The 24,329-nt window shown below is 39.4% G+C and overlaps 1 protein-coding gene across 2 annotated transcripts in view; it reads left to right on the plus strand.

Moving 5' to 3' along the window:
- Positions 1 to 2,836: 2,836 nt before the first annotated feature.
- ERCC4 (ERCC excision repair 4, endonuclease catalytic subunit) overlaps positions 2,837 to 24,329 on the plus strand; it is a 40,036-nt gene continuing 18,543 nt past the window's right edge. Inside the window, exons 1-9 of one of the 2 annotated variants that reach the window (XM_037815253.1) lie at positions 2,837 to 3,055; positions 4,207 to 4,387; positions 8,439 to 8,634; positions 9,493 to 9,700; positions 11,551 to 11,731; positions 15,313 to 15,441; positions 16,372 to 16,482; positions 19,073 to 19,667; positions 21,390 to 21,482. In XM_037815253.1, coding sequence (XP_037671181.1) covers positions 2,849 to 3,055; positions 4,207 to 4,387; positions 8,439 to 8,634; positions 9,493 to 9,700; positions 11,551 to 11,731; positions 15,313 to 15,441; positions 16,372 to 16,482; positions 19,073 to 19,667; positions 21,390 to 21,482 — 1,901 coding nt within the window. In that variant the 5' untranslated portion in view covers positions 2,837 to 2,848. The remainder of the gene's footprint in view (positions 3,056 to 4,206; positions 4,388 to 8,438; positions 8,635 to 9,492; positions 9,701 to 11,550; positions 11,732 to 15,312; positions 15,442 to 16,371; positions 16,483 to 19,072; positions 19,668 to 21,389; positions 21,483 to 24,329) is intronic. The other variant, XM_037815254.1, reaches the window with a different exon arrangement.

Raw genomic sequence — 24,329 nt, forward strand, 5'->3', positions numbered from 1 at the left:
GCAAGCTTGCTCCTCTTCCAAAATGTCACTCACAGCTGCACTCAGTTCCTTTTCTTTGAGTCAGCTCATTTATATGGCTCCACTGATCAACGCCCACCCCGAATGGGTGGGGCCATGCCTCCATGGAAATATCCCATCAGTTATCATCTACAGTTGGGTGGGGCACATCTCCATGAAAACAACCCAATCCAAACGTTCCAACTTAATCCCCACTATTATGTCTGCCCCACAAGATTGCATCAAAGAATATGGCTTTTTCTGGGGGACATAATACATTCAAACTGGCACAAGCTTTCTGGAGGTCAATGTGGCAATATGAATGTAATCAAAAACCCTTATAAATGCTCATTGTCTTTATTGCCATAATTTCCCATTTCTAAAAGAGTATCTTAAGGACACGATTGAATTTATGTATAAAGATGTTCAAAGCGATATCATTTATAATACTGGGGGAAAAGTGGAAACAAACTAAATATCCCTTAATACAAAATTGGTTAAATAAATATGACATATCCATGTTACAGCAAATTCATCAGTCATATTTTATTTACATAATTTTTTTATTAGAAAATTTGTAGGTCTATAGAAAACTCATGCAGAAAGTATGGAGTTCTCATATACCCCCCCTCCCTATTATGAGCAGCTTGCATTACTGTGGTACATTTGTTACAATTGATGAAAGAATATTATTATAATTGTGCTATTAACTACAGTCCATGTACAGTCCTATGGGGGTTTTTTTTCTTTAAAATAATTGTTTTTATTCTAGTAACATATATACAACCTAAAATTTCCCCTTTTAACCACATTCAAATATATAATTCAGTGCTCTTAATGATGTTCACAATGTTGTGCTACCATATCACCATCTTTTCTAGTTTGCTAATGCTGCCGGAATGCAAAACAACAGAAATGGATTGGCTTTTATAAAAGGGGTTTTTTTGGTTACACAGTTATAGTCTTAAAGCCATAAAGTGTCCATCAACAAAGGGTACCTTCACTGGAGAAAGGCCATTGGCATCCGGAAAACCTCTGTTAGCTGGGAAGGCATGTGATGGGCATCTGCTTGGCATCTGCTTGCTCCCAGGTGGCGTTTCAAAATGGCGTTCTCCAAAATGTCTAGGTCAGCTTCCAACGGCTGTCTTCAAAATGTCTGTCTCTGCTCCAGCTAGCTGTGAGCTCCTTGTGTCTGAGCTTATATAGTGCTCTAGTAAACTAAACAAGCCCTATGCTGAATGGGCGGGGCCACGCCTCCATGGAAATTATCCAATCAGAATTATCACCTACAGTTGGGTGGGTCACATCTCCATGGACACTGAACCAATAGGTTCTAATCCAATCCACACTAATACGTCTGCCCCCACAAAAAATGCATTAAAGAATATGGCTTTTTCTGGGGGACATAAATATACAAACCAGCACACCAGTCATTACCAAAACTTTTCCATCTCCCCAAACAGAAACTCTGTACCAATTAACCATTAGCTCCTCACCCACCCTCACCACTGACCCTGGTAACCTGTAATCTAACTTCTGACTCTATGAATCTGTGTATTTTAATTATTTCATACATGTGAAATCAAACAATGTTAGTCCTTTTGTGTGTGGCTTATTTCACTCAACATAATGTCTTCAAGGTTCATCCATGTTGTTGCGTGCATCAGGACTTCATTTCTTCATGAGGCTGAATAATATTCCACTGTATGTATGTATGTATATACCACATTTTGTTTCCATTTAAAGGGACTTTGTAAAAGAATATTAAATAACACGTTTGGAGGCTTGCCAAACGTTAAACTTGGGGGCTTACATTAAATCAAGGTCATTTATCTCAGGTGGTAGGAGAACTCTGTGGGGAGAGAAAATGTGTATGAGATAGACAAAAAGTAAAAGTATAAATTTCATGATAATAGTGGTTATTTCTTGGCGATGGAATAATAAATTATTTTTATTTTTACTTACTTACATTTTGTTTTCCAACAACGAGCATGCATTACTTTTGCAACGAGAATGAAAAATCTGGGGGAAAAGGGATTTCGACACAATTCTTTTAGTTAAACAGGCATTTTTAGCTACAACTACTGCCCAAGGTGTCCCTCTAGTGGAAGGCAGGACGCGGCTGCTGCGGAGACGCCTGGTTGAGACTCTAAAACTGCTTACTGTAAGGAAAGCAAGAGCCTGAAATTAGAAAATTATTTTGCTTATATTAAAAAAAAAAAATTTAAGGGGGGAAGGTGGGCCAGATGCAAAAGTAAAGACTAAACCTCACCCTGGGAACCAGGTGCTCCTAACCGCAGGCGTACTGGGGAGATTTAAAAGTAACTTTTACAATTGTCGGTTTGGGGAAACTGAGGTCTTTAGGCTTAATATCCCCCTTCCTTGCTTTTTCATAGCTTGTGTTCTGGTTCTAGGGTAAAGCCGCCCCGATTCTCAGACTGAAGGATGCAGAATCCCGACGGCTTGGAGACGGAGCCCTAGACCTGGAGAGGACAGAGGCGCAGAGCACACAGTTCTCCAGGTGACTCTACGAATCTTCGGCTCCTCCCGGCTTCTCTTCGGCTGCGTTCGGCCCACGTTCGTCTCGGATTCGGCCCTCTCCGACGTCCTTCGGCGGGCTCTAGTCTTCTTGGCCCGGATCTCTTCAGTTGTCATCGGAAGACGCTCGTCTCAGGCTCGGCTCTCTTCGGCTTCCTTAGGTGAGAGCCGGTCTTCTTGGACTCGGCTCTCTTCGGCTATCTTCGGCCCACGCTCGTCTCAGGCTCGGCTCCTCTTCGGCTCCCTTCGGAGACGCTCGTCTCGAACTCGGCTCTCTTCGGCTATGTTCGGCCGCGGCCCCGGAAGGACATGCATGGAGCCGGGACTGCCGGCTAGACCGCTGGCTATGGCTCCACTGCTGGAATATGAACGGCAGCTGGTGCTGGAACTGCTCGACACGGACGGGCTGGTAGTGTGCGCCCGCGGGCTCGGCGCGGACCGGCTCCTCTACCACTTTCTCCGGCTGCACTGCCACCCGGCGTGCCTGGTGCTCGTGCTCAACACGCAGCCCGCCGAGGAGGTGCGGCCGCCGGCGGCGGGGAAGCGAGGGGACCCCGAGGGCTTTAGGGGGCTTTCTGAGCCGGTGCGGGTCGGGGCGTGGATGTGAGGCCCCGAGGGGATGCAGGTCCCTGTCACGGATGCGAGGGCACCGAGGGGGATGGAGGGGCTCTGAGAGAAGTAGGGGAGTCCTTTGAGGAGGCTGGGGGTAGGGGTCGGAGAGGAGGGGTGGCTGGAGGAGGGTACAGATAGTTGTAATGGGGGATCGCGAGGTTGGATATTGAGGCTGTTGCTGGGGGCAAAGGATTGAGATCCCTGAAAGGGAATAATGATGGAAAAGGAGGGGGTCTCTGAGGGCGAGGGGGAAACATGAAAGGAGACGCCGAGGCAGAGAAGACCCCAGTGGCAAAGAGGGGTTCCTGAGGAGAATGGGGGTTCACCAAGGCTGTGGGAAGGAGGGCACAGGGTCAGAATGGAAGGGAGCCGGAAGCTGAGGATACTGGGGGAGAGTAACTGGGATTAAGGACAGTGGGGGAGCCTGGAAGAGGAAGGAGACGCCTGTGTTGAAGGGTATAGGGGGGTGATAGAGCCTGGTTTGACAACTCTGATGATCCCTTAGATAGAGTAGGTGACCCGGAAGAAAATGTCTGCTAAGAGTGACCACAAACTCCTTGAGGCTTATCCGTCTTTCCCCAGGTCTTAGAAAAGGGTCCACCACAACACATGTGCCCAGGAAAGGGGCTTTCGAACTGAAGGTGTGAGGGGCCTAAAGACATTATGAAGCCTGCTCTTGCATGGTGGGGGACAGACCTGATAATCTAAGCAACGTCTGGGAAAGGGGTCCCCTTGTTTCTTCTCAAACAATACACTCAGCCTGGCTTTGGTGGGGAAGTATTTTCTAGGTAGCAGAAATCTTTTTACCCAGGGTTTAAAAAGTCCCTAGCATGCTAATAAGTGCAGCAATTCCTTACTGTAAATCCGACAACAAAAACAGAAAATCCTGGTTATATCCTGGACTGGTTGGATGAACGACATAAAGTAGTAGCTTAGTTTGTATATTCATGTTATGTTCATTATCTCTGAGAAAGGTAGTAGTACCTTATTTTAATTCCTGACGCCTAGTAAAACTGCCCTGCGTTATACAGCTTACTAATCAAGTTTGGTTTGGTTTAGGAGTATTTTATCAACCAGCTGAAGATTGAAGGCGTTGAACACCTCCCTCGCCGAGTAACAAATGAGATCCCAAGTAACAGTCGCTATGAGGTTTACACGCAGGGCGGTATTATATTTGCAACAAGTCGAATACTTGTGGTCGATTTCTTGACTGATAGGATACCATCGGATTTGATTACTGGTAAGAATCTGTAACCTTGTCATTTGTATATAAATATGTACAAATTATGCATCTGTCTCTTCTGCTAAACTCTAAAGTAGACCCTCTTTGTGGGCTGCACTGTCTTTTTATTCAACATCATGCTCCCATGTTTCAGAATAATACCAGAGTCATTGTACACTCGATAAATATTTGCTGTCTGAATAAGATTGACTTTTCCTTGTTTCCTAGGCTCAGATTCAGTACTTAGGAACTAACTGGCATTTGCTTTTAGAAACTAATCAAATTGAAATATATATAAATATCCTTTATATCCTAAAATACTTGACTTGCCTCTTTAAAGAGTGTTTTTCCCATGATGTGAAATTAAACCAAGTAGTTGCTTAATGACTTGGCAAAGAATGATTTAATTTTAGCTAGAATTAATGTAGAGGAGGAGTTATTTTTCATTCTTATGCATCCTTTGGGAAACCTTTTCTGATTTCCCCGGAGCTAATTTAGAGGCCTTGCCTCTGGACCCCTGGTGTCTTGCCAGTCAGAGCACACATACAACTGCATTATATTTGCGAGTTTGTCCGTCTAGCTCACTAGATAACAAGCTTCTTGAGCATAAAGAGGGACCTGTTGATTGTTTATCCCAGGCTAAGTAACTAGAACTTAGTAGGCACAAAACACATATTTGTTGGATGAACAAACAGATGGATAAATTGTGATCTTTAATGAACTTCTGGAGGGCAGAGAGAGTGTGAAATTCAGCCATATCTCCCATGTATCTGTGTATTGCCCTGAACCTAGAAGACCCCCAGGAAATATCTAGTGAATAAATGTATGAAGAAATGTATTTTATGGTTCACAGTGAACCGGTCGAGGAAACCTCATGGTATACTTTTACAATATTTATGATTGTTGTAAACTGTGGCATGGGTCTGGCAGTCAGATGCACCTGACTTTGAATGCTAACTCCACTGCTTACCAGTAGGTTATTTAATGTTCATGAGCCTTAATTTTCTCATTTCTTAAATCAAGAAAATAGTACCTCATTGAGTTATAAGAATTAAGTGATAAGATGAATGAATTGCTTAGCATTGTGCACACATATGCTTAATAAATGATAGCAAAAATAATAATAATAAATTGGATTTTTATAACCAGAAATTTTGTTATAGTATAAAGTGTTTTTTGCTGATTTCTTTAAAATCTTAGATTTGTTTTCTTGTTTTTGTTGATAAATAAAAAACACTTGTATTAAAACCACCACTAGATGTCAGTATTACTCTGTGACTTGGCCTAAGCTGGTAGAGAGCAGTATGAATTAATGAAGTGTCCAAAGTATAGCTTATAGATAGTTCCTTAATTAAAATTTCAGAATACCATTCCCATTTCTGATAAAGTCTCAACCATTAATGAAGCCGGAACTACTGCTGCTTGGATCAATGGAATGCAAATTAATGTCAACAGTGAATTCCTTCAAAGTCCCAATCCTGTGGAATCATACTTCCCTGTCATCAAAGCTCTTGTAGGCTAAAGAGCCATCCTGGATCACGGAACCCTCCAGAAGCTACTGGATACCCCTAACCCCAGCTTGTCCCCTGTCACCACCCAAGTATTACCAGCTCCACACCCCACCCTAGGTATCCCTGCCAACCAGAACTCCTAAATAGTGAGAGAATTCCATAAATACCTGCCCAGATCATACTTGGAAAAGAGCAGGAGAAGAGGATGCTTTCTTTGCTAAAACTGATTCTGACATCTCCAGCAAGAACTTGGAAGATGTTTTCTTGGAAATGAAAAAAAAAGTTGCAAGTCACATGTTAGATTTGTATGCCCATTGCTATAATTCAGCTCTGTATCCGTTCAACAGACATTTACTAAGGGTCCCTTGTTTGGCAGGAATGTGGTGGGTGCTGAAGATAGAAAGAACGAAACAGTGGTGAACTCTTGAGTTAGACTGCTTCGGGGTGTGAGCTCACCTTCACCATTTACCAGCCATGTGGCTTTGGGCAAGTTATTTAATATCTCTATACCTCAGTTTACTCATCTGTCAAATGGACAGCAATAGTACCTTCCTTCCAAGATGATTGTGAGAGTGAAATGAGATAATACATGTGAAATACACACATGGTACATAGTATTCTACGATTGCTTCTTATTGTTAGGCTGTTATGACCCCAAGCAGTTCAGTGGGGGAGACAGATAAAGACGAAATGGCAGTACAGTATGAGATACAGAATGTTGTGGGAGCATAAACATTTAAGTAGGCTTTTGTGGGACTAAAACCACCCCAGAAACCTAACCTGTTTGTATTGTTTTTATTTTTATTTTTTTAAAAAGGGAGAGCCCTGAGATAGTGTTCAGTAGGAAGAACATAGACATGTGATTTGGAATCTCTTTTCTCCCACTTTCTCTCTGGATGACCCTGGTCAACTCACTTCCCTTTCTTGGTCTGTAGTAATACCTGCCCCGAAGAATTATTGTGAGGACTAAATGAAGTAAAATCTATAAAAGTACCTAACCCCATGCCTGGGATATAGTGTTAGTTCTCTTCTCCTTCCTCTTTCTGGGACCACATATTTTTGAACCATAAATTTTCTTAAATTGAGGTTCACTTTTTCTTTAGAAGTCTATTATAAAACTGACTTGACAGTTTGGAGCACACTTTCTTAAATTGAGGCTCATTTTTTTTTTTTTTTTAGAAATCTATTTTTATTATCTTTAATTTTCTGAAATATTTCAATCCAGGCTAACAAAGTATGGCCCAGTAGAGTCTTTAGAAAACCCACCTACCAGATAAAGACATTTTTGAGTAGTAAATTAGTTATGTACATGTATTGTGTGTTACTGAAAATCTTTTGTCTATAAATTCCTAAATGACATTAATTACCATATTTAAAAAATAATTTGCTTAGCTGGAATAAATTTTTGCTCCACCCATCTTGATCCCCAATTTAAATGCCAAATTAGTAAATCTGAATTGAGTTTATTGAGCTACTAGAAGGGGTCATAAATCACTGTTAGTAGCATCTTCCAGACCTTCAGAGTGATGATTACTGGAGAGAACATGTGCAAGTACATTTATAGCAAATCTATATAAGGTAACAGGCTTGATTTAGGTCTAAAAGTCTAAGCATCTTCGTCATGGAATAACTGAGTGTTTGATCCAGGAGTAATGCTTGTGCCCCCTTATAGCATCACATATATTCCCCTAACTTCTCACTAATCACACTGTATCAGAATGGCATATATATATATATATATGTTTCTCTCCCTAGACTGTACGCTCTTTGAGGGCAAAAAGTATGTTGTTCACCAACAAACATGGACAGACATTTATTGAGTATATCTGGTCCAGTACTCTCATTTTTTAAGTAAGGAGACTTATTTGTAATTGTCCTTATTTTAATGATTCGGAGGTATCATTACCCCCGTCCTTAAAAAAAGAGCTATATTAAATATATTTATTAGATGTTTTTATTTTAAGTGGAATAATTTACTTCCCAATCAAATACTGATTTTGAAAATTGAATTAATCTAATAGGTAATGTTGATGTTGCCCAGACTTCTAAAATACAACCATTTTCTGTAGTCCACATATGATGTATATATTTATAAAAGAGAATTAGTAACACACATGGCTTTTAGAAAGTCACTGAAGAAAAAGGCCCAAGGCTGTGATCTTACTGTTCCCTCAGCCTGGAGCTCTGCTGGCTGCGTGTTCCCAGGCTCGTGGCCTCATCTCCATCGTGCCTTCAATCGTGCACCTTGGTCATTGACCCCGTACCTCCTAAAATGACACGTCTCCACCCCTCACACTGTTTCCTCTCCTTCTCTGATTCATTTTTTCTCCTTAGCACTTGGCACCGTCTAACGTACTAAATATTTTCCTTACATTATTTACCTTAAGTGCAGGGATTTATGTCTGTTTCGTTCATGGCTGCAGCCCAGCCTGGAGCAGTGCCCAGCCATCCTCAAGCAGGCACTCCAGAAAAATGTATTTAATGAATGGATGAATGAAAGTAAGCTGGAAAGGACAAGGCTGTTCTGTAATTGAAGTGATACTTTCCCCTGCCCTCAGGCATCTTGGTGTATAGGGCTCACAGAATAATCGAGTCTTGTCAAGAAGCGTTCATCTTGCGGCTCTTCCGCCAGAAAAACAAGCGTGGTTTTATTAAAGCTTTCACAGACAACGCAGTGGCCTTTGATACTGGTTTTTGTCACGTGGAAAGAGTGATGAGGAATCTCTTCGTAAGGAAGCTGTATCTGTGGCCGAGGTGAGTGGCACTATGTGGCAAATTGCTCTTGAGAAGCTCTGCTGTGGTTGAATGTTAACTTAATTTTGCGTTTAATAGATGCTAGTCAGGGTCATAACAAGCATATCCAAGTATAAATATATGGTCACCGTATTTGTGCTTCTTTTGAGAGGAGAGAAAGATCTGATAGTTATTTTTCTGGTAACCCATCAAATCCATCCAAGGGCAGCCACTTTATTCTTGTACATTTAGTGAAATCCACAGGAAAACAGAGACCCACAGATTTAGGTGGACTGCAGATTGAAGACTCCTACTTTGCTTTGAAAATTACCCATCAGAGAACTAAAGCCTGAAGGTTTTGAAGAATTTATGTAAATTTCTAGTAAAAACATAAGGTTTCAATATTCAAATATTTTTGCAGCTTATGCGACTATGTATTTAGGTTATTCTGTATCTTTCTTAAGGGTAGTTGCTTGATTTTACCTTATTTCAGGAGTCAACATAGTTGCCAAAAAGGGCCAGGTAGTACTTTTTGGAGCTTTGCAGGCAGTGTGGTCTCTGTCACAATGGCTCAGCTCTGCCAAAGTAGCAAGAGCAGCTGTAGACAGTTCCCAAACAAATGGGCACGGCTGAGTTCCCGTAGGACTCTTCAGGAAGACAGGCACCGGATTTGGCCCAGAACATGGTTTTCTGACCCTGCCTGATCCGAGTAACACTTCCATTCATTGAGGTTGAAAGTGTTCTTGGAAGCATTGTCAGTTTGCTTTCCATTTTGTTTGTCTCTGAGTTGCATTTACAAAACTGTTAGAGCATTAATCTGAGACCATAACTACTTAGCTGTTGAAACTCAGAAAATATCTGAAAAAATTTTTTCTTTAGGTTCCACGTAGCAGTCAACTCATTTTTAGAACAGCACAAACCTGAAGTCGTGGAGATTCATGTTTCCATGACACCTGCCATGCTTGCTATACAGACCGCTATACTGGACATTTTAAATGCATGTCTGAAAGAACTAAAATGCCATAATCCATCACTTGAAGTAGAGGATTTATCGTTAGAAAATGCTATTGGAAAGCCTTTTGACAAGGTACTCTTTTTCTTTTCCTTATTAACAGTTTGTTATGTTATAATTTTAAAGAATGCACGTTATTTTAATATTGTCAATGCTCTTAATAGGAATTTGTTGTTATTTTAGAGTTGAATTGGCAATGATTTAAAGTATTGCTTCTTTGGTTTACTGGAAAGTAATTTGTAGTAAAATATGTAGATTGGCTTAGAGTTTGTTTTTGCAATAATATAGTAAGTGATTATATCCCATTTTAAGTGTAAGTAAGAAAAGGATAAATCTTTTTACTCTGAAATGATATCTACAGATAGAAGAGTTTTACATAAGAATACTTCATAATTATGCTTTAATTTATGATCTCTTTTTTGGAATAAAAATAATTTGGATGATTTTCATTACTGAGAAATGTGAAGCTGTCTTAAAATTATTTTCTGAATTGAAAATGGTAAGAATTTAGATCAAATAATTTTATACTAATTTTTTCATCATAAATCAACATTAATGCAGAGATGTAAGTGTCTAAGATTGAACCATAAGTCCAGAAAATGCTGACTTTTAAAGAATTCCAGGTTGCTATTTTTTTCATATTTCAGTTGAACAAGTTCCCATCATTTAAATTCTGAATAAACTCTTTGTCATAGGAAATAATGATAGTAATTATAAAAAAGAAAACTTTAACTTCTCATTCCTCTCATCCAGGCTATTGATTTCTTCAAAAAAGTCAGCTCACTGTAAAATGTTGATACATAAAATTAATTTCATGTACTCTATTCCTCTGTGCTTTAAGTTTATTATACTTTAGTTCTTGATTATAACAACAACAACAAAAAAAGCTTCACATTCTTTTAATAGAATGACTGTGTTCCCAGAAAAACAAAATGGAACTTAATACCTTTTTTCATTAAAGTGTCATTTATCATCCCCTGGCTAGTAAAAGTCAAAGCATTGTTTTAGGTATTTGAGCAACCAAATTTGAATATGGATATAATTTTCACCTTATTAGAAAATGTAAGCTTTTGTTTGCTGATTATCTTATAAAAAAGGCCTATTAGTTATATGCCCCCATTTGGCCAGGACAGCCCCAGTAACTACCTGTTGTCTAGTCTATCCTTTCAATTTCACAGTGAATATTTATGATAATCCAAATATTCCTCTTGCTCAATGTTAAATTTGTTGGATAAGATACCATGGTTTCATATCTTGCTACAAATAGTATCCTTTTTAGTTAGAGAACCAGGTTGTGAAGGAAATATGTGTGTACCCAGCACCAAGGTATATGTATAGCTGTGGATGTTTAGATACCTGCTTACTATATACATAAAACTATACTTTGTTTTAGGGATCTTTTGGGGGCTCAAAACTATTAAAACTTAAGTCAATATTTAATTTAACAAATATTTTCCCACCCATGTAGCACACTTTAAAAATAATATAAGTTAAGGTGCATTTTTATTTAATTGGCTACTGTGTCATTTATCTGGCTTATGCTTTCTGCCCATGGTCCAACTCGAGCCCACATTTTTATCCATCTAGAAGAGAGTCAGAGACAAACCTGGCAGAAGTTGAATGTGTCTGAGCTACATGCTTTTGGCTCTGTTCATAAAAGCAAATAATTATGTTATCTGGCCTTTTTTTTCCTGACTAATATTGTAAATATTGATAATTATGAATTGACACTATCTGATGATAAAAGATTCAAGCAATAAGACACCTTGCTTTATATGTGAGAAATTAAACATTTTTATTAGAATCTAAGGAACTGAACTTTTCTGTCCTTCCTTGGGGGATAAGTTTTTTTGACAGTGTAATTTGTACTGAGGAAAGCTATGTTGAACATATATTATCAATGCCAAATCATATTCTTGTTTTAGACAATCCGCCATTATCTCGATCCTTTGTGGCACCAGCTTGGAGCCAAAACTAAATCCCTGGTTCAAGATCTGAAGATTTTACGAACTTTGCTGCAGTATCTCTCTCAGTATGATTGTGTCACATTTCTTAAACTTCTGGAATCTTTGAGAGCAACTGAGAAGGCTTTTGGCCAGAATTCAGGTGGGAGATAAAAATTCAAATATTATTCCAAGAGCCAGTTGAATAAAGTGTTGGATTTTGTTGGGAAATCCAGGTGCGGAAATGCTACATACAACTACGTGTTCTACACTAAGATTTCCGATGATGTTTTTTATGTTCATAGCACAAGGATGGAGAATTTATTGATAGCTAATGTTTCCTTCGACTTAACTGCTGTATTGCGTAATAATGAATGTTCATACCCATTCATGGCAATTTGATTTCCAGAAAAGATTGTGTAGTATAGGCAGTCCCCAATTTAGGAACAATTTGCATTCTGGAAGTTTTGTTGTTAAGAACTTGAAGTTTGTTTTCCCCAAAGAAACAGCAAGGGAGTATGGGGCTTTAACAGCTAGAGTGCTGTATCAGGGTTCTCCAGAGAAACAGTGTGTCCTAGTTTGCTAATGCTGCAGAATGCAAAACACCAGAGATGGATAGGCTTTTATAAAATGGGGGTTTATTTCACAACACAATTACAGTCTTAAGGCCACAAAGCGTCCAAGGTAACACATCAGCAATCGGGTACCCTCACCGGAGGATGGCCAATGGCCTCCGGAAACCTCTGTTAGCTAGGAAGGCAGCTGGCATCTGCTCCAAAGCTCCGGCCTCAAAACGGCTTTCTCCCAGGACGTTCCTCTCTAGCAAGCTTGCTCCTCTTCAAAACATCACTCCCAGCTGCACTCTCTTTTCTCTCTTTGAGTCAGCTCATTTATATAGCTCCACCGATCAAGGCCCACCCCGAATGGGTGGGGCCACACCTCCATGGGAACATCTCATCAAAATTATCTCCGACAGCTGGGTGGGGCACACTCCAAGCAAATCCAACCAGCACCCAAGGGTCTGCCCCACACAAGACACAAAGATAATGGCATTTGGGGGACACAGTACATTCAAACTGGCACACAGTGCAACAGGAAATGTGTGTGTATGTGTATGTGTGTACATATATAAAATAAGAGATTTATTATAAGGAATTGGCTCGTGCAATTGTGAGGCCTGGAAGTCTGAATTTATAGGGCAGGTGGGAGGCTGGAAATTCTGGCGAGAGTCACATTGAATTCTTGAGTCCAAATTCCTTAGGCTGGAAACTCAGGAAGGAGTGCAGGGTGTAGTGTTGAGGCAGAATTCTGTGACCTTTGGAAGCCTTGGTGCCTGCTCTCAAGACCTCCTTTACATAAGGTCAACTGATTGCAGATGCTAATCGCATCTACGAAATACCTCCCCAGTCACAACTAGGCCAGTTTAACCGAACAACTGGATGGTTAATAACCATCATGGGTGCCAACAACTGAAGAGAAGAGGAGATCTGTAGGGAAATCATAGTAAGAAGGACTCATCTGGCCTAGTGGTTCTGAACTTTTGGTCCCCTTCACACTCATAAGATTTTTGAGGGCCCAACAAGATTTGGTTTATATGGATTACATAGATTGAATTTATCATATTAGAAAATAAAACAGACATTTAAAAAATGTTTATTCCTTTTAAAGTAGTAATAGTCAACTTGTTGTATCATAACAAAAATAACATTTTTATGACAAATATACTTACCAAAGCAGAAAATTTATTGAGAAGAGGGTCATTGTTTTACATATTTGCAAATCTTCTTAATGTCTGGCCTAATAGAAGATAGTTGGATTCTCATATCTGCTTCTGCATTCAATCAGGTGTGATATGTTGTTTTGACTGAAGAATATGAAGACAATCTGGTCTCACACATATATGTGATTGGGAAAGGGATGAGTGTTTTAATGGCCTTTTTGGATAATTGTAGATATTCTTTGATACAATGCCAAACATTGACAGATTTCTTAAAAGATTAGTTGCACTGTGGAATCTGAAAGCATATAAATGAACTTTTCATATTCTATTCTGTTAAAAGCCATTAGTCTATCTTGTACAATTTTGTAATGTGATATCAAAAGGATATTGGTTTACTGAATTAAATGTTGACACATATCATTAAAAATCATTTCATAAAAAATCACGTGTCAGTATCACCACAAATCTTACCAGAAAAGTCTTTAAATATTGGGACGCTGCCAAGCTCACGGTGGGGGAGATGACTTTTCCAAAATTCAATTTTGCCTATGAAAACTAGGTTTTATTATTGGCAACAAATACTGTCAGTTTTTTCCCTTGAAGTGAAATGCTCAGTTTGTTCATTTTCAGGAAAACAATTGTCAAATGCCAAAGTCTGAGAATGAGCATGGTTTTTCTTTCAGTTGTTCATTCATGTAAGAACAGCATTCCATGAAATAGAGGCTAGTTCAGCACAATTCGGACAGTCCCACAAGCACTTTTCCTCAAGTCAACCATTATACTTTGTGTTCTAGTTTGCTAATGCTGCTGGGATGCAAAACACCAGAGATGGATTGGCTTTTATAAAGGGGGTTTATTGGTTTACACAGTTACAGTCTTTAGGCCATAAAGTGTCCAAGGTAACACATCAACAATCAGGTACCTTCACTGGAGGATGGCCAATGGCGTCCAGAAAACCTCTGTTAGCTGGGAAGGCAAGTGGCTGGCATCTGCTCCAAAGTTCTGGGTTCAAAATGGCTTTCTCCCAGGACATTCCTCTCTAGGCTGCAGTTCCTCAAAAATGTCACTCTCAGTTGCTCTTGGGGCATTTGTCTTCTCTTAGCTTCTCTGGAACAAAAGTCTGCTTTCAACAGCCATCTTCAAACTGTCTCATCTGCAGCTACTCTCTCAGCTTCTGTGCATTCTTCAAAGTGTCCCTCTTGGCTGTAGCGCCTCTTCAAAATGTCACTCTCAGCTACTCTTCAAAATGTCACTCATAGCTGCACTGATTTCCTTCTGTTTGTCAGCTCATTTATATGGCTCCAGTGATTTAATTTAGACCCACCCTGAATGGGCAGGGTAACACCTCCATGGAAATTATCCAATTAGAGTTATCACCCACAGTTGGGTGGGGTGCATTTCCATGGAAACAACCCAATCCAAATGTTCCAGCTTAATCCCCACTAATATGTCTGCCCCACAAGATTGCATCAAAGATGCATAATATATACAAACCGGTACACTTTGTATACAGCAGAAGTGCCTTGTTGCCCATTTCATCACACAGAATATTAAAAAGATGTATACTCAAGTAAGATTTAATACAATTAATAATTTTTAGTGCATCAGGGACATTCTTAAGTGAACCTGGCTTTTGTTTTAACCTGCAAGTACATGGCAGTGAAGAATACACTGCCTTGATTTCGTGCTAAGCTACTAGCAGTGTCACCCACTGGTGCTTTTGCACCTTCACTGGCAGTATCAACACAGAGGAAAAAGGCAAATAATGTCTTAGTATTATTATGGAAATAGTTTCGATATCGCAGAACCAACCCCTGAAAGAGTCTCGGGAACCCCCCCCAGAGTCTGGGAACCACACTTTGAAAACCATTGTCTAACCCAAAAGAGATCCAATAGAAGGGAAGGTTGTGGTTGGTAAGAAACCAAGGTGGTGACCAAGTATATGAGTAGATTGTGTGATCATCAGAGACTATTTTAAATTAACTGTAAATTGAAGACACTTTTTTTCCCCCTTTTCATACTAGGTTGGCTGTTTCTTGACTCTAGTACCTCAATGTTTATAAATGCTCGAGCCAGGGTTTATAATGTTCCAGACTCCAAAATGAGTAAAAGAAGCAAAATGTCTGAAAACATGAAGATTAAAGAAGAGCAAGGTATCCTGTCGACTTAAGTCTTTAATTGTACTTTTACTTAAGCACTTGGTGTGGAAATGTTGAAGTATATGTTATGTGTAAGTAAAGTGTGTGTTTAAAGTGTAATTTAAAATTTCCTTCAACTGTGAAAATACATGTAGGTATGTTAAATGTAACACATGTAACGTATGTTAAAAGTACTTAAAGTACTTGTCCTGTCAGGTTTCAAAATCCATTGTCAGGGAATTCCAAATAACAAATGCCAAGTTCCAATCAAGGCTATCCTTACTGCCTCAAGGGAACTATAGATTGATGTAAGTTTTATTTTTAACTTCAAAAGAATTTTTGGCACTTAAAGTCTTAGTGGAACTTTTTAACATCAGTTTTAACTTTTAAAGAATATAAATATCATTCTAGAATGAGGCAAATATGGATTTTATTCCAAAGCCCATCTAGAAGGTATCATAAATCTTTGCTGGTTTTTGAAGACATGAGATAAGGGTCATACTTGCTTCCTGCCTAGTTCAAAGGTCTGTTTCAAAACTTAATTAAATATATTAACAATGCGTTTGATTGTTGCCTAATCCTGTCTGTGTTCTGGATTGTGAAAATCATGTGGATTTCAGATGTAAACACTGCTCTTCTGTATTGATTCTTTTATTATCTGTAGCAGCTTATGGAGAGTGTAGTAGTTGACGGCTAACACAGAATCATCTTTTATTGGTGACCAGGCATAGAACTTTCTATTGAAGCTTTATGACACCTACATTAATGTGGGTTCAAAGTATATTTTCTTCTTTCGTTAAGTCCTTTTTCAAAAAGGCAGATTTCCATCTAGCACCATGGAAAATGCTCAGGGTTTATGCTTGTGCTATCTGTTTAAAAGTCTTTGGAATACTTTATGGATGAATGTGATCATATACAATGAAGTTACCTTTTATTTCTATGTAGAAACACAAAAGGAACTGGTCCTAGAAAGCAACCCTAAGTGGGAAGCCCTAAGCGAAGTACTGAAAGAAATTGAGGCAGAAAATAAGGAGAGTGAAGCCCTTGGTGGTCCAGGTAGGAGAAAAGGGGATGATATTTGCTTTCCAAAATCTATCAAGTGCATCTTTTGATCGGCTGTTTAAAAATAACTCACTTTTGTTAAATGTAAAGGAATAAATGGTAAATGAATGCTGAGATCCTAGTGGCAATTTCCTACCTGTTCATTAGATGTTATTATCTCCTGATTGAACCATTGTGTATTTGTGAAAACAGGCTTTTGTTTTCTTTTAAACTGGCTGGATTCTCAGGACTACTATTTAAAGATTCAGCTAATTGCCAGACATACATTCACCAGGCTTTAAATCTGGAATCCCAAAGGAGAAAGCGAATGGGTTTTCTGTTTTATTTTCTTAGCAAGTGTCTTTCCAAAGAAGACTGAACTCTTCTATGGAATGACATTGACCCAGCCCTAGAAAAAAAAAAAAAAAAAAAAATCCACATGTTTAGGAGTATTCCCTTCAAACATACTAGTAGATTGGCACAGTGGACTAAACCCAAACTATGACTCAAAAATAAATAAATAAATAAAGACAGAGAAAATAAAAGAAAACTAAATAGAGAAAATAGCCATTGAGGCCAGACGTCTTCCCAAAGTTGTCGCAGTCTTCTGCTTCAACCCCGGTGGTCATCCCCCTCGTCCAGCCCCTCCCAACCAGCCCTCACCACCTCCTCACAGGCCCCCCGCTGCCTCCTCTCAGCCATCTGCTGGGACGACCACATCCCTGTCACATTGGTGCCAGATGACAGCCCGGAGTGGAGGCCGCCATCAACCTCCAAGTCAACTGCTGGAGCCTTAATCCTCTTCCACCTCTGGCTGTCTTACTACCTTGACCACAATAAAGTGGCGTGGAAGAACTTTGCCAAATATTTCCTTCACCCATCCATGAGGATAGGGAATATGCTGAGAAACATGGAGTTGCAGGATCAACGAGGTAGCAGGATCTGCTTTCAGGATGTCAGGAAACAAGAACGTGACAATTGGGAGAGTGGGCTGAATGCAACAGAGTGTGCATGACACTTGGAAAAAGTGTCCCTGTTATGTGACTTCATTAAGACGCAGAACCTGAATGAGCAGGTGAAATCCACCAGGGAACTGGATGACTGTGTAACCAACTTGTGCAAGATGGTAGCCCCGGAACCTGGCTTGGCAGATGCCTCTTTGACAAGCACACCCTGGGAAACAGTGATGAGGCAAGCCTAGCCTTAGGCCGGCTTCTCCAAAGCCACGGGAGTGACATCCAGGATCACCACGGCAGGGCATGCATGTTGTATTTGCCTTTACCTTTTCTAGAAGCTGTACCAACACCCACCAAGTTCTTTCATTTGCACCATTCCTTCAAATAAAGTAATTTAATACCCCCTGCCCCTAAAATAATGGCTATTGAGCCTCTGAACTCCTGCAAACCAGTATAGGCAAACACACAATCCTAATATCAGTAAATATGCTGGTGATAATCATCCGAGAACTTATGGTGCTTTGAGTTAAGACCCGAAGTCGTATGTACTCACTGTAGAAAAGTTAAATTATAAAGAAAAAGGAGAAGAGAATAAATTACCTCTAGCAGCCACTGTCAACATTGGCATATTTCCTTCCAGGTTTTCTTCTATGTCTTTTCTATTTGTTAAAATCGTAAAGTTTAGATATAATTTCTGGATTTAGAATTAATGAATCAAATGGTATTAATGTTTTTAAAGCTATTGAGGCACTACCACATTGATTTACAGAAAGTTTTTCATTTCTTCTACCAGTATAGAAGCATCTCTCTTTCACTTTAGCTAACAGTGACTGGATACTGTATATATTTGCAAGTGTGTATGCATATTATATGGAGATATATGTTTCTGTGCATGCATTATGTGTATATGTGAGTGTATATATATGTATCACAATTTTATTAATTTGATAAGAGAATAAATGTTATCTGGTTTTAAATTTTGATGTTTGGTGTGGCTGAATGTTTTCTCAAATGCATTTCCTGTTGTGCTTTGTCTTATTTCTTCTTTGCCAAGTTAGACTCTGTCCTCGGTTTGTATTGGCTCTTTGTATATTTAAAAATATTAACATTTGTCATAGTTGTTGCATAAAGTTTTTTGTCTTTAGCTTTTTTAATACACAGTTTTATATTCTTTCAGAATCAAATCTATCAATCTTCTCTGAAATTCTTTCCATTGCTTTTAAGCGTAGAAAATCATCTCCACCCAGAGAGCTAGAGAATAGTCACTTCTGGTTTTTTGTAGCGGGATCTGCTTGTTTTTTGTGATTTGATGTTTAGCATATGACTCTACAATCCATTCAGAATTTGTGTTGGTATATAAAATCCTCTGAAAAATTATTAATTAAAAAGAGCTGTTTTAGAACCTCCATTATGCCATGGCTATACTTTCATAAGACTAAATATTTCTTACTTGAACTTTACTCAAAAGATTTAAGCAACCCTGCCAGAGAGGTTGATAAGCTCCTGTGGCTCTTTTTAGACTATTTGTAAATTATTCATCTTACCACCAAGGGGTAACGTGTCTTCCTTTTGAAGGGATGGGCAAGGGCATGTAAGGAACAGGGGGGAATGTGAGGTAATAGTAACATAACAGTGTTTTCTAATTTTAGGTCAAGTACTTATTTGTGCAAGCGATGACCGAACGTGTTCCCAGCTGAGAGAGTATATCACTTTTGGAACAGAGGCCTTTTTATTGAGACTCTACAGGAAAACTTTTGAGAAGGATAGCAAAGCTGAAGAAGTGTGGATGAAATTTAGAAAGGAGGACAATTCAAAGAGAATTATGAAATCTAACAAAAAACTCAAAGACCCCCAAAACAAAGAAAGGGCTTCTACCAAAGAAAGGACTCTGAGAAAGAAAAAACGAAGGTTGACTTTAACTCAAATGATAGGAAAATCTGAAGAACTTGAAGCAGAAGAGGGTGTTGAAGTATATCATAGAGAAATAAGCAGTAGCCAAGAAAGTTGCTTTGAAGGAATGAAGCATGAAGAATTTGATTTAAACTTGTCATCTGATGCAGCTTACGGGATCCTGAAAGAACCCCTCACCATCATCCATCCGCTTCTGGGTTGTAGTGACCCCTATGCTCTGACGAGGGTACTCCATGAGATGGAACCAAGATACGTTGTCTTGTATGATGCAGAACTAACATTTGTTCGTCAGCTGGAAATTTACAGGGCAAGCAGGCCTGGGAAACCTCTGAGGCAAGTGATAAATTTTCACTGTTTCTCAAAGGTTTCTGTTTCACGGTTCTTTAGGATTCAACAGCTCCATATTGGTTTGCTTATCTTTATCATTCCATTGTTAGTTTCATGAAAACTTATTTTGCTTTCTGATGAATCTAAAAGGTTTGCGTAGGAAGGATGTCAAACGTCATAACGTCATAGCAGGAAAACAAATCTAGGGTACAAAGCGTGTCCTCATTATTTGCTGCTCTGTCGTCCTGTGCCGTATTCTTTAGGTGTTGGCTTGCAGCTGATAAGGTGTGGCATCTGAACAAGTCTAGGACATTTATAAAATTCTCAGTTCTGCTAAAAGATAATATAATTATGATTTGGTGAAGTAATTTCAATCTTCTAAAATGTCTTTTGTGTAAATTTTAGGAAATGACTCTAAATTACTTCCACATAAAATGAAGGTATTTGGGGAATTATGGTACCAAATTTTCTTGCGTTTCAAGAAATAGCAAATGAGAAATCTACAGAAATATCAGATGAGAAAATGATGCCTCCCAAAGAATATAGTGTTCTGGCTCTCCACTTATCTGAGGGGAAATAAACAGCAAAATTAATATCCTGAACTCAGTCTGAACCAAAAAACAGAGCCAAAAGAAATCTCTTTGGCAGTTTAACTAATGCAGCCTTTCAGAGAAGAGATGAATGGAGGAGGTGGATCAGAAATAATGCAGGAGAAAGAGATTAGATGAAGCTGGTAAAATAATTATAGGCTGGTAAAGTTTTCATGCTTCGCAATTGATCAACTTTGTAGATAGCTTGTGTGCTCCCAAGTTCTTTTGTTGCCTGAGAACAGAATCGTTTGATATTTGGAAACAAAATGTCAGGATCAGAAGGGATCCAGGAGGTCAGCCATTCTGTCAATGGAAAACTGAGGCCACATGCTACATCAGTGGGAAAGCTGAGGTCTCTAGGTTCGTTGTCCCCTGGTCTTTTCTCTCTCTGTGTCCTCCACACTTCAAAGTAATATAATCTACGAAGAAGAATTGAGGGCTAAAAAAGAAAAATACTTCTGATAGAAGGTGAAGAAAAGGGACAGAGGAGGTACTTAATTCAGCTCTCTTAGAACACACAAGATAGAGAAGTAGGACCTTTCTAAGAGAAAAGAAAATATCACATTATATTTTGAGAATCCTGATATAGACCATATGTCTTGTATTTCCAGGGGTTTATATAAAATGTGTGATGACTGTTCTGTAAAGACACAAAAAAAAACTGAGAAATTTTTTGTGACGGTAAAGGTCATATAGATTTCATTTGTTTATTTTTCACTACCTTGAACTTTCATGAGCTGGTTTTTATAACTACTATCCAACTTTTTAAATGATTGTTTGGCAGAGGTGCAAAGAAAAAAAATTGAAAAAAGAGAAGCTTCTAAGACTTTGTTGTTTTTTTTTTTCATTTGTTTATGAGGAAAGAATTATTTAATTCCTTTAGTTATATTTCAGTGTTTATCTAAGCTCTGTTCCTTCTTTTTGGCAAAAGAAGAAAAAAAAAGTGGTAAAGAAACCTTTAACAGGTGGGGTTTAGGCAGCTTAATTTTATTAAGTGGGTGATTAATGGAACTTTGGTTCTTAGTCAAATATTTATTTTTGAACACTCTGGATTACTGATTTTAAATGCCATGCATTTCCATTTAGGCATTAAAAATTCTATTTTTGCAGCCTAAAAGTGTTCTGTCTTAACTTGCAGGGTTTATTTTCTCATATATGGGGGTTCAACTGAGGAACAACGCTATCTCACTGCTTTGAGGAAAGAAAAAGAAGCTTTTGAAAAACTCATAAGGTAAAACATAGAAGATCAGTATGAAAAGAGCAAATTATATCCAAGGCCTTTCAAAACCCAGGGGCTTCTCTGGGTAGGGAAGATCTGACAGCCCTCAGTAAGATGGAGAGGAAGAGGTTGGAGAGGATCAGATCAAGATAAAAATGTGGCCTCATCTGTCCCCCAGGATATGTATCAGCACATGTTTACTTTTTCTCTTCTCTCTCTCTTTTCTACCATCTCCAATTGCTTTTCATTGGTTCAGTAGAGTATTAGAAATAGAGTGATAAAGAGAACTGATTTCTTTTTATAAAAAAAATATTAAACACCAGGACTATAACTACTTTTGTAAGTAAAAAAATCACTACTTTTCTAAGAAATAGATTCTCAAGCCTACCCCATCCCCAGCTCCTTTATTCACAAGATTTCTCCCTTCCCTTTGAATTATGATTTTTTTTTTCTTATCAAATTTCCATTGTCTGGGTAGGAGCCTGCCTCACCATTTACTGGGGGACTCTGCTGCCCAGTCAGTTCAGATCACCATCAGTAGAACCAGCCACTCTGGGGAAATATTGTAAAGAGGTGTGGGGTTTGTCTGAACCTATACGTGTGTTTCTGAGAATGGGTACCTGATAATGTTCCAAACCCAAATAGAAAATGCTTTTCAATTTAACATAAGGAGAGTCACAGACTGAATATCTCCCTCTTGCCCCTGCAAGAGTTTGAGAAGTCTGATAACCACCCATCGGGGGCTTGGCAAGGAGATTGCAGCTGGGTATGGGATATGGATCAGATAATCTTGGGGGCTCGGAAGCCAGGGCAGGGCACACAGAAGACTCTAGACTGGAGGTCCTGGTCTGGATTGAAGTGATTGGCCAGACCAGTCTTGCAGTTCTCAGACTGGCAACGTCTGAGTGGTAACAAGAGGGCAGAAATCATGTTTAGTGGCAGACAGCCGCCCAGGCCCAAGACAGACTTCCAAAATGGATGGACACCCATCCTCTAGTGCTGGCTGGGGGTTCTCAGTACATATGTAAACACATTCCAGGTAGCCCAGGGTGTGTTCCTGGGGACAGGGATGTTTACTGAATAGTGCCATTGAGTCCCTGTGGGTGATCCGGCACTGTACATGGACACCCACCCTCCCATCACTTCCAATGCTCCACGACTCACACGCTTTGGCCATGGATCTCCAGCTACAAGTCATATAATTATCTGTCAGTTTGGCCGCCTGCTATGAAAATATGGTTTCTAGTAATGGGCTCTGAGAATTGTTATATTTATATATATATGGTATATGTGTGTAATTATTTTTTGAAAAGATGTTTCAGAAAGCATATTACAACAATTCAGTTGCTATACAGTCTCTCTCTTCTTGTCCAAAGCTCTTAGCACCTCCCCATCTTACTCTCAAATACTCAACACATATTTATTGAGCAACTATTATGTGCCAAACCCAGCCTTAATATTAGAGTGCTGAGGTTACACTGGTGCAGAAAGTCCTGTCCCTCCGGAGTTCATACTCTAGTGGAAAAGGCAGACATTAAATGATTAAAAATACTGGAGTGAATAGAAGCATGCAGAGTGCTGCTGACTGCCGGTGTCAAAGGAAAGGTGTAAGAGAAGAACATATCAGAGTGGCCTAACCTGGGGGTCAGAGACAGCATCACTGAGGCAGTGACGGTTGAGCTGATGCAGGTGCGGGGCTTGCTAGGCCTCACTGTGGAAAGGGGGTCTGTGTTGAGAAAAGGGAAGGAAGTCTCAGAGACACAAGAGCCCTGCTAAGGGTTTAGGGCTTTATGCTAAGGCAATAAGACACCATTGAAGGGCTCTAAGTAGGAAAGTGGCAGGAGCATGTTTTTAAAGACTCTCACTGGCATCAAACTGAGGAATGAATGGAGTGGGGAAACTGGCAAGGAGGCTATTTGCAACCACCTGATAAGGTATAACAGTGGCCAAGATTAGGTTGATGGAGAGAATTGGGCAGATTGAGAGATATTTGGGAGATAGAATCAAAGAACTGGTGATAATGGATGTGGGCCAGTACCTCCTCACCACCCCTTCACTCTTTAAAACATCCTTTGCCTAAGGTGTCTCTGATTAAATTAATTGCCACCAAATTACAAATGAGCGCAAAGCTAAAATGTCCAGATTCGATTACTGTTGTTATGGTCAGAGCAGCCTGGTTGAATGTGGGGAGGCAGTCGTCTGGGTACACGAGTTGTTATGCTCCAGGCTTTCTCCATGCGACTTCCCCTCCCCTGGTATATCGGGAACCCAGTATACAAAAGTGTGCTCTTCATGGATTGTAACAAGGTGTCGGGGACCCCCTGACATTCCTGGGTGACGCAAGTAATTCTACATCCCAAAGGGCTCAGTGACAAGGAGTGGATAAGCTGGCAGAGACAGGAGGAGCCCTTATTCTGCAGAACCCTGAGTATGGAAGATGGCATGTCTCCTACACTTCAACCGATATAATAATTCCGCACCAGGTTTTTCTAATAGACTTTAAAAATTTTTTTTATTTTATTTTATTTTTGTTATTAGAGAATTTGTGGGTTTACAGAACAATCATGCCTAAAGTACAGGATTCTCATATGCCACCACACCACCAACACCTTGCATTGGTGTGGAACAGTTGTTACAATTGATGATAGCACATTTTTATATTTGTACTATTAAAGTCCATGGTTTGACTTAGATTTCACTGTTTGTTTTTTTCTCTCTTTTTTTTTATTTTTTTATTTTTTTATTTTTTTATTTTTTATTGAGATTGTTCACATACCATACAACTATCCAAAGATCCAAAGTGTACAATCAGTTGCCCATGGTACCATTATACAGCTGTGCATCCATCACCACAATTTT

Source organism: Choloepus didactylus, chromosome 21 (assembly GCF_015220235.1).
Source record: "Choloepus didactylus isolate mChoDid1 chromosome 21, mChoDid1.pri, whole genome shotgun sequence".
NCBI lineage: Eukaryota > Metazoa > Chordata > Mammalia > Pilosa > Megalonychidae > Choloepus > Choloepus didactylus.